Raw genomic sequence first — 15,226 nt, 5'->3', positions numbered from 1 at the left:
TCTTCCTGTTTCAGTCTCTTGAATGTAGATATTACAGACATGCACCACCATTAAGAACTTAATATTCCTAACCTGCCTGAGAGGATGGATGCAAAAATAAATATGCCACAGATGTTTTAAGGCAAATATTGCTCTAGCTATATGCTCATGCTGCTCTGAATTGAAAGATTCAAAATGGAAGTTTAAAAACAGTGAAGAGACAGAGACAAAGAGACAGAGAGACAGAAAGACAAATACAGATAGAGACAAAGAGACAGAGACAGACATAGAGAGACAAAGAGAACACATGTGGGTAGAAAATAAAATCTTACTCACTCTGTTATGATTCTTTTATTTCTTCTCCATTTTTTTTCATGAGACTGAGTTTCATATAACCTAGACAAAGCTAAAACCTTCTATGTAGTGTGGGATGACACTGAAACCCTGATTGTTCTCTCTCACTGTTCGGGTTAGTTTCTTTTGTCAACTTGACACAAGCCAGGGACATATGGGAAGAGGAACTTTGGTCCATCCGATTGGCCTGTAGGCAAGTCTTGATTAGTTATTGATGGGGGAGAACACAGCCTATTTTGGGCAGGGTCACGCCTGGTCAACTCATTCTGAGTGATTTAAGAAAGCAGGCTGAACAAGCCATGGGGAGAAACCTGGTAAGCAGCGCTCCTTCAATACTTCTGCATCAATTCCTGCCTCCAGGTTTTCATCCTGTTCAGCTTTCTGCCTTGCCTTCCCCTATAGTTAGACTGCAAAATGTAAGATGAAATAACCCCTTTACTCCTCAACTTGCTTTTGTTGTGAGGTTTTTATCACAGCAAAAGAAAGCAAACTGGGGTCCTCTCCTGGGTCCTACTATCATAGACTGCTAGGGTTATATAAATATATATGACGACCACAGCTGGGCTGGTTTTCTCTCCTCTCTCTCTCTCTCTCTCTCTCTCTCTCTCTCTCTCTCCACACACACATACCAGATTCAGAGCTAGAGCTAGGTACATGATGAGGCTCTTCCCCACACCTCCATTCTCAACTTTTACCAGGCACTATTGCCACATTCCAAAGAAATTATAGACAAGTCTGGACCTTGACCAGTTTTGCCCGTTGTTGTAATACTGTTATGTGACCACATACATGTGAACTGTGAACTGCCTTGTACATGTGACTCTGTTGTCCTTACCCAATTTCTAGAATAACCCATACCACTCAAAACCTTGTAAGCGCCATCTGATTTCTAGTAGCATCTCTATAACTGACATCCTTGTGGATGCCAGGGATGGTGGTTCTGTTCACATGACATGCTTGAAAGTCATGGTTGGGAGCCTGTGTTTACAATGACTTTCAGAACTGGTGTAGAAATACCCCTACTCTCTTGCCCCTCCAAACTGATAATTTTAGTAGCAACCACAATCCAACAGATCCTTAAACCAACCATGAGACCAACCACTAATGCTCTCAGGCAAATGGAGGAGGGTAAAAATCCCACAGGGAAACTGGTTTTTAAATCCATTCAAGGAGCTAGAGAGTGGATCAGCATGTTTGAGACCCTAGGTTCCATCCACAGCACTGTACAATTAGTATATAAAGTATCTCAGGAAGTTTATCTGAAATAAATTTCATATTATAACTAGAACATTAATTGCAGAAAACTTTATTCTGAATGAAACAAGAAGCTCAATGCATCTCAAAACAAAAAGAACCACCCAGGCACATCACAACCAAATTGCCAAAACTAATGAAAACCAGGATCTTTCTCTATGTATGTTTTACATATTTATTTTTATTTTACATATATGAAGGGGAGTCAACCTGAATGTATGTTTGTGTACCACATATGTGCAGTGCTCTCAGAGAGAGACCAGAAGGTGTTGGATCTTTAAGACTGGATTTACAGACAACTATGAGCTGCCATTTGAGGGCTGGGAATTGAACCTGGGTCCTCTAGAAGAGCAGCCAGTGCTCTTAACTGCTAAGCCATCTCTATAACACTAAACCAGGGTCTCTTAAAAGCATTGAGAGAGAAAAGATAAACTGCCATGAGGGCCGATAAAGTAAGTACACAAACGCCTTTACAGTTAAACAACAGAAGGGCATGAGAGAAGATCTATCTGAGAGGGTAGGTTCCTCCGCATGGAAGGAAGTGTCTCCTATCACCTTGCTGCCTGTGTGAACCCTCAGCCATTTCTAATTCATTTGAGCTAATGCAGTCTTACTTTTAAAAAGCTACTGTTGGGGCTGGAGGGCTGGAGACATGCCTCGGCAGTTAAAAACACTGGTTGCTCTTCCAGAGGTCCTGAGTTCAATTCCCAGCAACTACATGGTGGCTCACAACCATCTAGAATAAGATATGATGCCTTCTTGTGGAGTGCAGGCATGCATGCAGGCAGAACACTGTATATATAATAAATAAATAACTCATTTTTTAAAAAAAAAACTTACCAGAGGATAGTTTTTTCTGGAAATGTTACTGTTGGGCTAGTGAGATTGCTCAATGGGTAAAACACTTATCACCAGGCCTGATAACTTGATTTTGGTTTTTTTTTTTTTTTTTTTTTTTCGAGACAGGGTTTCTCTGTAGCTTTGGAGCCTGTCCTGGAACTCCCTTTGTAGAACAGGCTGGCCTCGAACTCACAGAGATCCGCCTGCCTCTGCCTCCTTAGTGCTGGGATTAAAGGCGTGTGCCACCACCGCCCGGCTGATAACTTGATTTTGATCCCCAGGAGCCACATGGTAGAAGGAAAGAGCCATTTCTCAACCAACTGTACTCTGACAACTCATGTCATACATTCATGAGCATATAGACACACGCAAATGCAAATAAATAGATAAATAAATAATTCTGAAAAAGTTTTGGTCAGGCCCTGGGGATGTAGCTCAGTTCACAGAGTGTTTACTGAGTGTGCAAGTTGCCCTGGGTTTACTCCCCACCAGTAGTAGCCCATGCCTTTAATCCCCTACGTGGGAGGTAGAGGCAGGAAGATCAGAAATTCAAGGTCATCCCTCAGCAAAGTGAGTTTGAGGTTGGCCTAGGATACATGATACTTTGTCCTAAAATTAATAAATCAATTAATGAAGATATTTTTAAACTACCTTTAAAAAGATACTATCAAATGTACCCTAGAGACAAAATAGAGGCAGTCAATGGATGATGGGACATCTGGTGCAATTAAAGACAAAGTCATTGGAGTTGCAGACGTCTCTGGAGATAGAGAAGAAGGAATGTAGCTGTTTCCTAGCTTGGATTGTTGAGTTCAATAGTCAGGGGCAAAGGATGACCATCGATTCTTAAAAGCATAGTACCCAGCTATTGGCTGGGCTTCATGTACGTTTGAGACCAGGGCTTTCCTTACAGGAAAGTGAGTTTAACCTGACTTGAAGCTACAGAAGATGGGTATAAGAAACGTTTGGGGATAATGATCACCAGTAACAAGAGGAAGGGTGGCAGAGAAAACACTGTTAGGTAGGCACACCCCTCCTGGGGTTGAGTAGGGATTTGGTTGACGTGACAAGACCATCAAGACCATACTGAGCTGGGCAGTGGTAGCGCACGCCTTTAATCCCAGCACTTGGGAGGCAGAGGCAGGTGGATCTCTGTGAGTTCAAGACCAGCCTGGTCTACAAGAGCTAGTTCCAGGACAGGCTCCAAAATCACAGAGAAACCCTGTCTCGAAAAAAAAAAAAAAAAAAAAAAAAAAAAAAAAAAAAAAGAAGACCATACAGAAACTGCTTTGCAGATCCCCTAGGATCTGCTCTGACTTTGGCTAGGGAACCTGCACACACATCTCAGGGTGGCCACTGAATTCTGTACTTATGCTGACCTAGCAGTTCTCCCAGGGCTCTGTGGCCTGGCTGTGTTTGCTTACTTCTTGGGTCTCAGTTCCTGGTCTGTGTTGATTGGGCTAAATGTGATACCTACTATTCCTCCTACAGAGGAAGCCTGGGAGGTGCTTGTTGGACTGAAAGGACTTTGTGGTCAGTATATAGGAGGGCCCACCATAGTGAGCTGTTTTTCCTCCCAGCCTAGTCATGCCTTACACCAATCCTGCTTCCCCCAAAATATGCAAAAGGACTGAAACTTCATCCACCACCTCAGCCACATCAGCCTTGTTCTCTTTGCTGTGGCCAGTATGAGGACACAGGAGGGAAACATCAAAGATGTGTTTGATGCCCCTCCCTGCATGTAACCTTGACAAAGTCACTAGTCATTGGTGGCAATTTAACTTTTATTAATCGACAAGTGGGAATATCACAGGGAGGCAGAAAACAGATTGTGGAGAAAAACTTGTCAGAAAAAAAGGTCAGCAGAAGGCCAGTACAGGGAGAGACAGAGGGCACAACTTTCCTCCAGCACTGCTTGGCACTGCTAGAGCTGAATTGTATCCACTTCCAAATTCCTGTATCAACCCACCCAACCACCACTATTTCAGAGAGTGACCATATTTGGAGGCAAGGTCTTTTCAGAAGTAATTAAGTTGAAATAAGGTCTTTAGGATGGACCCTAAATTCAATATGATCAGTGTCCTTATAAGACATTATTTGGGCACAGAAACACACACAAACTAAGAAGACAAGCCCAAAAGAGAGAGACCTACCTACCACAGACTTATTTTCCACAGCCCTCAGAAGGAAACAACCTCTCCATAATCTGATCTCAGACTATGAGGGAATTTGTTGTTATCTGAACTACCTGGTATAGGATCCTGCTATAGAAGCCCAAACAATGATTATAGTATAAGCAGGCTTTGTGTGGATGTGTCTGCCTTTGCCCACCTGAAAGATGGGAAGATAATCCAAGTATCTTTGGTAAACTGCTTCCACACAGTTTAGGAGAAACAGGGCTCCCAACAACCACTCGATGTAACCAGGGAGCATCCAGGTCCTAAAATGATCATGGCCTTGGAGCCTGGGCTCTAAGCAACCTGTCTCTCATGGTATATGAGATCTATGTTCTTCTCTGCCTCAGTTTTATTTATCTGATAAAAGACCCAGAGTAATAGTTCTTGATTCATAGACTGCCAGGAGCCCTATTAGTTTAATGCACATAAAGTTCTTAGAAAAGCACTGTGAGACATATGCTCATTATTGTTGTGATTATTATTACTACTATTATTATCATTATTATTATTGTTGTGAGCCTTTTCCTTTTGTTGTTATTGGAAAGTGTCTGTGCAGAAATTCTAAATTGCTGGCTCTTGGCAACAGCAGCACAGAGACCTCACAGCCCCATCCCCCACTTGGGTGAGGCTGGAGAACACTGAGTTGATTGTATCACTAGAGGCCATATGAGGTTGGCCTGGTCTCCTTTCCAACACACAGGCAAGGTTTCAAAAAGGGACAAATAGCAGTGTGGGCCTGGGGCTGTAGGAAGCCTGCCATGCCACACAGCAGCCTGCTAGGTCCTGTGTAAGGCAAATTCAGATAACTGGGTACAGAGAGTACTGGTGGGCAGGGAAGAAGGAGGAGGAGGTAGTAGGAAGTGATCATCCCTGAGCTCTGTGTGTTACAAGTTTATAAGGTGCAGTTTAATTCTCCTGTGTCTCTATGCACTCTTTTGTTTCCAGCCCCCCTCTGTTTGAGACTGTCTCCTTTTTGTTCCGGTGGCTCTCGGCCGCTAGGCAGCTAATGGGGAGCTCTTGTCACTGTCACTAGCCTGGGGTTTGAAGGTCCTGCTGCAGAGATGATTGAATCACAGCCTCCTCCTCATCCTAAAGTTCTCCAGAAATTTTACACACAGGGGCCACCTGGTAATGACTGGAAATATTTTAGAGTGTCCCAACCGGAGGGTGGGTGAGGGGAACTGTTAAAGATCCTATACTACCACCACTATAAAGAACCTTGCAGTTCCAACACGGTGTGATGGTGTATGACTAATACCAGTATTTGGAAGACTAAGGCAGGGCCACTGTAAGTGTGATGCCAGCCTGGGCTACAAGTATGAGAGCCTGCCTCGAACACAGCAGAAACAAAACAACTACACAGCCTCAAATATGTATAGCGTCAAGTTGAGAAACTCTGGCCTAGACATATAACATAGATGCAAGGAATAGTTGATGGATTAAAATATTATTAAAGGGCCGGGCGGTGGTGGCACATGCCTTTAATCTCAGCACTTGGGAGGCAGAGGCAGGCGGATCTCTGTGAGTTCGAGACCAGCCTGGTCTACAAGAGCTAGTTCCAGAACAGGCTCCAAAACCCTGTCTCAAAAAACAGCAACAATAAAAAAATGTTATTAAAGGGATTGGAGGAATGGCTTGGTGAGGAAAAACACATGCCATGTAATGTGAGGACCTGAATTGGAATTGCCAAACACACATAAAAGGCAGATACACAGCACAAACATCTTAATGCAAGCATCTATAACCCCAGCATTCCTATAAGATTAGCGATGGATACAGGAGAATCACCAGAAGATTTTAGGTCAGCTAACCTGGTGATTGCAGTAGAAAAACAACAAAGTCCCTGTCTCAAACAGGGTGGAAGGTGAGGCCCCCACACCTGACCTCTATCGATATACCCACATTCACACACATGAATATACCTTTTGTTGCATGCACACACACATGTACATATGAGTGTGCATGCACACATGCTCAAAATAAAAATAAACTACAATGTTGTTGAGGTCTTGAATGGAGGAGTGAATGAAAATTGAGGTTTGTGTCTTATGGGGATGCTTTTGCAGTATTCATATTAATGGTCTTTTCTTAGGCATTAATGAATTTGTGTTTTAAGGGTTTATTTTTTAAATTATATGTGCGGGTTTGTGTCCATGTGGGGGCATGTGTACTTGAGTGCAGGTGCTCACCAAGGCTGGAAGAAGGCATTGGATCTCTTATAGATGGAATTACAAGTAGTTGTGAGCTTCCTGGTGTGAGTGGGGAGCCCTGACCTTGGCTCCTCTGGAAGAACATTACTAGTTCGTAATTAATCATTAAGCCATCTCTGCAGCCAACTGCACATGTTTATTTGTTGTTATTTTTGTTGTTTGAGGCAATGTCAAACTATACAGCTTAAGGTGGCCTGGAACTCATTATGTGGCCCAAGCTAGCCTCAAACTGTCAGTCTCCCTGCCACAGCCTCCATAGTGGACTACCACACCCAGCATATGACTTTGGTTTGCACCAAACCACTGTTCAAGGAGTACCTTCTCCAAGCTCACAGCACTGAAGAAGACAGACATGTGTCTACCCTCACAGACAGGAAAAAATTTAAAAAGACACCTCAATTGTTCATCCATAGCTCTATCAAAACTGCTTGCTTGATCTTAGGCAAGTCATTCAGCTCCTCTGGACATGTACTCCTCAGATAAAAATTATAGAAATTGTTTTGACTTTGAAGTTTTCTTCCAACATCTAAACACTATAAGTTTCATCTCAGAGAAATGTTTCTCCCTTTGAAATTTTCTAGTAATATAATACCATTTTCATTGATTAGAAAAGAGCACCTAATCCACATGTCTATCAATCATCATCAGTGTGGTAAATTCCTGTACTGACCACGAGATGGAATGTACTGGGGATGTGTGGATATAAATTAATCCTCATACAACAGCTAAAGAAATGGAGCTGTCAAGTAACCAGGTGCTCTAATTTTACCTTTGTTATTTTTTCCTTTTGAGACATGGTCCAGGCTACTCTGGAAATCATTTAATGCTGGCCTCAAACTCTTCACAATCCTCTGCATCAACCTCCTTAGTACTGGGATGACAGGCACGAGGTACCACACCTGGCTACCTGATTTTATTTCTTATGGTGCTATTCACAAGATAATGAAATGAGTTGGGCCATGGTGGTGCATGCCTTTAATCCCAGTACTTAGGAAGCAGAGACAGGCAGATGTCTCTGAGTTCGAGGCCGGCCTGGTCTACAGAGCAGGTGCCAGGACGGGCTCCAAATCTATACAGAGAAACTCTATCTCAAAAAACAAATAAAAAAAAAAGAAAATGAAATCAATCACTGCTATAACAGGGATAGATTTCTAAGGCATATAAAACAAAAGAGCTAGATGTAAAAGTGTATTTTATGATTCCATCTGTAAAATTCAAGAATAAGCAAACCTGTGCTAATAGGAACCAAAATGGCAGTGGCCACTCCAGCAAATGGGACAATATAGTGTCCTTGGAAGGTCTAGTAATGGTCTGTACAGATGTACATGTGTACCACCTGTGTGATCCTGCTGCTCGGAGAGGTCAAAAGAGTGTGAGATTCCCTGGAACGAGAGGAAGCAAACCCAGGTCCTGTATAAGAGCAACAAGTACTCTTAACTACTGAGCTATATCTCCAGCTCCAATTTCGTGCATACCGTATGTCAAGACAGTGGAGAAATGAGGTAAGGGATGATATATTATGTAGATGGGTGTGTCTGCACAAGCATTTTCTGAAATCGTGTATAACCAGATTATCTATGGTTGGTTGCCTTGGGAAATGAAGTAGGGGGACAAGAATGTAAGAGAACTAAGTGGTCTCTGTGTAACTTTGAAATTATCACCAAGTCCATAAATTACTATTTCATCAAAATAATTATCATTCCTCATTAATATATAATTCACATCATGATCTTAAAAGAAGCTCAGCCTTGCATATGAGAAAGAAAAATGTCTGTTGGGCTGCTTCTGAAAACATAGTTAAGCAAAAGACTGATGATGAGACTTTCCCATGTCCAACACAGCCACTGGATGAGCAGGGAGGGGCATGCTACAAGGCTCTGAAAGTAATATAGTTAGGAGAATAATTCTTCTGCCTTCTACTTAAACACATATTAAAGAGATCTCAAAAAAAAGCACTAAAAATAAAAACCAAAAATTGAAATTGCCTTTACCATGGCATTTTATTTCTAAGTACTTCAACAAGCATCTCCAAAATGTAAGATCCCTGACCAATAAACATATGTATGAACTATTCATTGCTACTTAACAAATTACTCAAAACATAGTAGTAGGAAATAAGCATGTCTTTTCTCACTGTGTGTCCTACTTTCCTTTCCTGTTGCTGTGATACAATACCCTGACTAAAGCAACTTCAAGGGAGAAGGGGTTTATCTGGCATACAATTCTAGATTACAGTCATTACATCACTGCAGAGAAGTCAAAGCAACAGGAACTTGGAGCAGCTAGTTACATCAACAGTCAAGTGCACGGAGACAATAAAAGCATGAATATTTTTTTGTTGCTCAGCTAACTTTCTCTACTTTAATACAATTTAGGAACCAAACTCTGGCAATGGTGCTGCCCATAGTGGGCTCGGTCATTCTACATCAATTAATGCAATCAAAACAATCTCCCTACATGCCTACTGGTCAACCCAATCTAGACAATTCCTCGTTGAGATTCTTTCTATATGATACTGATTATGTCACACTAACAATTAAAACTATCACAGTGTTTGACAGACGAATCTGCATGTATCTTAGCTAAGTGCCTAAGCTCCAGGCCTCTCAGAAGACTGCCACAATCTCAATCCTCAGCTGGGGCTGACAGATCTGTTGCCAAGTGCACCCATGCCACAATTGGTTCTGGCTCCCAACAAGATGCAGAAATTCTCATGACACGGCATCCCCCCACCTGTGCTGGAGTGACTCAAGAGAGAGAACACAGACCCCAAACTGACATTTCAGTTCTTCAGAGCCTAGGTTCAGAAGTGCTATGTGAGTCACTAGGTGTGGCCCAACTGCCAAGGGAGAGGATTATGCAAGATTGTACCCAGCAGGGTAAGTCTCAGATTCATTTTACCAAATCAGCACTAGTCCCCTTGGATCATTTGATAGCTAGACACACAACTCTTCAAGTGCCCCCCAGATGTCTACTGTTATGTTTGTTCAGGCTGGAATCCAATCAAGGGCCACAAATTTTATTAGGTTCTTTGGTCTCATTTATTAGGTTCATCATCAATTGATGATGAACAGCCTTGTGGATATTAGAATCGTCATTCTAATTTGCTTTTATTTATTTTTATTTTATTTTTGTGTGTGTGTGTCAGGCCAGCCCCTGATTACAAATGCTAAGCAAGCATCGCTCTCCTCTTCCCTCAGAAACTGTGAATGATAACCTCCAATAGAGAAAGCCCTCACATTTATAACTTATGAATACCCAATATGACGATTTCAAATCAAGGGCTCCACATTGAACAAACCATAAGAAAACAAACTCTGGAATGTAAGAGCTGGAAAAACATCTAAAGGGCATCTATGGACTGAGGCTATGGCTCAGTGGTAGTGTGCTTACCTAAAATACAATAAACAAACCTAGATTCTACTCCCAATACCATGCTGGAAAAAAGAATAAAGCTGTCACCTAAATCAGTAACTCCTAACCAGGGTCAGTGGAATCCTTAAGCAGGTGGCAATGTCTGGTGACATTCTGGCTTGTCACAGAAGGAAGGAAGAGCTTCATACTGGCATCTGTAGCTGGAGGCCACAGACTAGGCTAAACATCCTACAATGAATCAGATGCCCCTCATAGCCATCCTAAACTAAAGTTAAGAAACCATACACCAGATAACTTTGTTTCTTTCAGAATGAGGAAGCTGAGGCCTAAAAGGATAATGGTGACTATTTCAAGGTTATACAGCTGCAAAACCAGAAATAGATCCAAGTGTCTGTTCCACCTTCCTCCAACACCTGCTTTGCTTTGTCAAGAGTTGGTTTGGAAGAAGAAAGGGTGGGATCTGAAGGTGCTTTGTTTTTGCTGTTAGACATGGAATCCAGGGTCTCTCAAATAGGAAGCATATGACCTAACTGAGCTATAATACTAGCTAATCTTAATGTTTGTAGCCAACGCAAACCAAAGGAGGAAAATCACAATAAATACATCACTGAACGAATGACACACAACCTATCAGGATATCCCAAAGTCTGAACAAATGCCATCTTTAATTATCAATTTGAATAGCACTGTTTCACCAAAGTTGCTACTGGATAGAATTCTTCAGAGGGTAAGTTCCAGTGCAGGTGACTGATGCCTCCCTTCTAGAGACATCAGGTTTTCAAAGAGAATGTTAATTCGCCTCCCTAGGGTGCCCACACACGTCCTGGTCACAGACCAGAAGAAAGGAATATAAACAGGGTTGTTGAGAAAGAGGGCATTAGAATCCCCACCCCCCACATGCACACACAGGCTGTCATGCTGGGACTGAAGTCACCTGACCCCTCCATCTGCCGCTGAGTCATCAAGCCCCTTCCTTCAGTGAGCTAATTATGCAGCTAAGCAATTAAGAAGAATGCTGGAAATTCTGAAGGTCTGGGTTATCTCCAACCTCCAGCATTCGCTAAGTACCATTTTGTTCTTAGAGATATAGCCATGTTTTACAGCGGCCCATTATCTCTGCAAACCGTATTTTATTGTATTTTATTGAATGCTGTTATTTTTAAATCTACTGAAAACACCTGCCTGGAAAAAAATAGGTTTAAATGCTGGAACCTTGCAAAATAATGCTAAACAATTCTGACTGCACATCTGGCCTTGATATTGCAGCTAAGAAGTTGCCATTCCCTATCAAGTTTTTGCTTTGAATAAAATTAGGCTCACTGCTGAGAGGCAACCTCTGAGAGAAGAATTAATAAAGATATCTTTATTGAGCCAGCACGATGACAGAAGGAAAATGGTTTATGGTTATCTTTTCAAAGCAGCTTTTGCTCTTGGTCTCTGTCCTTAGAAAGCATGTGTTGTTGTCAGTTAAAATCTTTCTTCCCTTCCTTGCAAGAGGCTCTTATCTTTCTGTCTGGCCCCTGCCCACTTTCTGCAAGTGAACACGCCAAAACCCAACTCACGCTTGCACCTGCACCAGGCCACTCCCCATCTGATGCTTGCAACAGCAAAAGGAGCAGGAGGAAGCAGCTGTGGACAGCAGGCAAAGGCCCCACTTTCGGTTTTAGGGGGAGCTTCCAAGGCAGCAGACCACCCACCCAGGATTTTCCTGAAGCGTCTGCACCGTTGGGAGCGCCAGAAAAGGTATTCGGGCACCATGCACCCCTTACCTGCAGTGCCGCATCTTGCAGCGTGGCCGTCCACCTGGACAGCATCCTAGAGCATCCTTTCTTCAGCACGTCTGCTGCGAGTGCTGTGACGTCATCAGGAGGCGGGCTCCACGCTGCCACGTGATGTCTTTGGAGTCCTGCGGCTGCCAGCAAGACAGGAGGGGGTCCGAGGGTGGGTGGGAAGACCCTGCATGTTCCAAAAGAGGCAGGTAACAGTTAATATGACCTCCTTTCAGGGTGTTTGTCTTGATGCATGTCTATTGCTTGGTCTTGTTGGGAAAGTTAGGGGAAACAGTACACAGGAAGAATTGACATTATTACAGGTTCCAAACATATAATAGGATTTCAAAAAAAGCTAGCAATAAGGAGATTGTTGTGGAAAGGAACACAATCTGGTGTTCTGTTTTATCAGATGCAATAGAGAAATATGTTTTGTAAAAATCAAAATGAAACCTGAAATAGACCATGAATGAACACACAGCATTTGAAGTTTGGTGTTCCAAACTATATAGTCAAATATTACGCTCAGGCAGTTCCTGATGGAATATTCTTCAAACTGGACCGATGGCTGATACTTTGAATTATTCTCACTAGCTGCATTACATTAGTCTCATTTGCTAAGGGGAAAAAACAGTGGCATCACACATTAATACTACTTTCTGTAATCTTCGCTTAATTAAAATAAAACACTGAGAGAACACAATTGTATTTATGTTTATTTTTTCTTAACTCCTGGCTAAGACATTTCATCTCTTGAGCACAAATTTGTTGAAAACAACTCATTATTTCAAGTTGTCTGATTTTTCGGACATTCTGAAAAAGCAAGTCACTTTACTCTTATAATGTACATTGTCAACATTTTTTGCATTCCCAGTAAAACAATCTTTCCTTGAAGGCTTTAGAATATTCTCTGATCAGTTCATAAATTGGAACTAGTACATTCAGAACTTAAAGCAGTTCATGTATAAAATCTTCCTTGTTTGCCAAACCACATAAACGTTGTGAAAGGGTAGTGACAGACGCTCTTTTCATACCTATTGCAATTTCACAGGGATTATTTTAAGTGTAAATCACAATTATAACATTCCTTTTGATCACTCTCCTGAAAGCCTCGTTAAATAGATTGCTTAACAAGCAGGCATGAGTTAAGTTGGCTGGCCACTTATTCCACCAGCTTTTTTCCCCTTCTGTATTTAACCCTGTCCCCTTTACCACCATTGCCTCGAGATTAGCCACATTTCTGCTCACAGGGTCAAACTCTAATTTAGATTAAATACAGCCCTTGCCTCTATCAGCCCTCTACTATTTTCAAGATCGTATGTTTTTAAATTGACAGCGGTGGTGTGGATTTCTAGGTCACTGCTCTCAGGTTTGTTTCTCAGAGTGACAAAGAACTTACCTTTATAGTTGTGAGGTTCTTGATACACAAAGTCAAATAGCTACTGCAATCTCTGACTCCTTTGGGTTGAGGGTCTGAAGCACACGGAAACTGACAAGTTCATTTCCCTGCCAGAGGCAAATGTCGATTTCAGCCTCAGGCTCACAGAGGGCTCAGTTGGCAGTCTGGCAGTATCACGTGTTCGGCTCAGCCACTCAGCCTAGTCCTGCCCTCCTGGCCACCCCTGGCTCTGGAAGGTACTTTGTAATGTGGACGGCCTTTCTAACCTTGGTGGAAAGGTGTCTAGGGAGAACCTATTTCTGCAATACAGGAAGCCCCACCTCCGGTGACTGGTGCTCTCTGCTCGCCATTTCCCGGGGTGGGGGCAGGGATAGAGAACTGCAGTGCATGTAACTCACCCTGCTGCTCACAGCCTTCCTTTGTGTTCTGCTTGGCTGAAATGAGTAAACCTTCCTCATCTGGGGACATATTTTTTTTTAAACAAGTTAGTTTCACCTTCTCTTTTTCCAGGTGATTGCTCAACTGAAAGCAAACATACAGAGACACACACACATTCCCCATACATACACACTTTCTGTCTGTTACACACACATACACACTTTCTGTCTCTCTCTCTCTCACACACACACACATTCCGTCTGTCTCTTACAGGCACACACACACCACCACCACCACCACCACCACAACAACAACAACAAAAACAGACCTAAAATGAGACTGTGGATTTCCAACAGAATGAAATAACTGTTGTAATATCTTCTAAGCTCAAAATTTTTAAAAAACGGAATAAAAAGTACTATGATTTTAGATACTTAGGGAGAAAAGGACATTTGTACCAGGTTAAATGGAACACAATGAGGCTCCAAAACATTATGCAGCAAGTGATTTATCTGTTGCATGTGGATGTAATATACTTGCAGCTAGTTACATACAAACTTTTATATATGAACATGGAAAGTAATTAAGACTAATTCACCAAATTATCAAAATGTGGCAATTCACTGGCAAATAGGATTAAGAGTGTTTTAGTTTTCTTCTCCTCCTCCTCTTTCTTCTCCTTCTTTTCCTTCTTTGCTATGCAATCTCATTTCTCCACAGCGACAGCTTTATAGCAAGAGAAGGATGCAGAATACACACTTGGAGCTAATTTTTATTTTTTATTTATTTATTTATTTATTTTTGGTTTTTCGAGACAGGGTTTCTCTGTGGTTTTGGAGCCTGCCCTGGAACTAGCTCTTGTAGACCAGGCTGGTCTCGAACTCACAGAGATCCGCCTGCCTCTGCCTCCCAAGTGCTGGGATTAAAGGCGTGCGCCACCACCGCCCGGCTGGAGCTAATTTTTGATGCATGGTTCTTATTTGAAGAATCTCCAGTGCTACACACAAAGCTTGAAGGAAACAATCTCAGTCCTACTCTGAAGTTTTATGTGTCAGGCACTCTAACCATGCTTCTCATTTTGCACTGGAGAGAAAGAAGAGGGGAGGAGGAGAGTGAAAGAGAAAGAGTTGATGGGCTCAAAACTTTTCTTCAGTAGCCATGGAAGCACAATTAGGATCTGATTTCTAGATCCCAATGTTCTCTTCACATATTTGGAATTTCGTGACATGGAATCTTGTACACTTTCCCGCTCTTCATTATCTGCTGTATTTCCAGAAACAATACACAAGACTCATAATAACACTGTGATTGTTGTTCAGTTTGCCATGCTTTATTTTGTTTTGTTTTGAGACACAATCTCACTCTGTAGCTAAGGTTGCCTCTTGAGTGTTGTGAGCCACCTTGCACAATGAGAACACTGGTTCTTAGTGGGAATAATGTTGCCCTTTATCCCCTAGGGATATTTTCAGCTGCCTACTGAGGCACTGTAGG

The 15,226-nt window shown here is 42.2% G+C and overlaps 1 protein-coding gene across 2 annotated transcripts in view; it reads right to left on the bottom strand.

Moving 5' to 3' along the window:
- The window catches only part of Clcn4 (chloride voltage-gated channel 4), a 70,846-nt gene extending 57,214 nt beyond the window's left edge, over window positions 1–13,632 (bottom strand). For both annotated transcript variants that reach the window (XM_057759121.1, XM_057759122.1), the window contains exons 1-2: window positions 13,358–13,632; window positions 11,959–12,145 (exon numbers count right to left, since the gene is read on the bottom strand). In XM_057759121.1, the coding sequence (XP_057615104.1) occupies window positions 11,959–11,972 (14 nt within the window). In that variant the 5' untranslated portion in view covers window positions 11,973–12,145; window positions 13,358–13,632. The remainder of the gene's footprint in view (window positions 1–11,958; window positions 12,146–13,357) is intronic.
- Window positions 13,633–15,226: the final 1,594 nt, after the last annotated feature.

Source organism: Chionomys nivalis, chromosome X, assembly GCF_950005125.1.
Source record: "Chionomys nivalis chromosome X, mChiNiv1.1, whole genome shotgun sequence".
Lineage (NCBI taxonomy): Eukaryota > Metazoa > Chordata > Mammalia > Rodentia > Cricetidae > Chionomys > Chionomys nivalis.
Note: the sequence above shows the minus strand (reverse complement) of the source record. Positions and strands in the feature narration are given on the sequence as shown.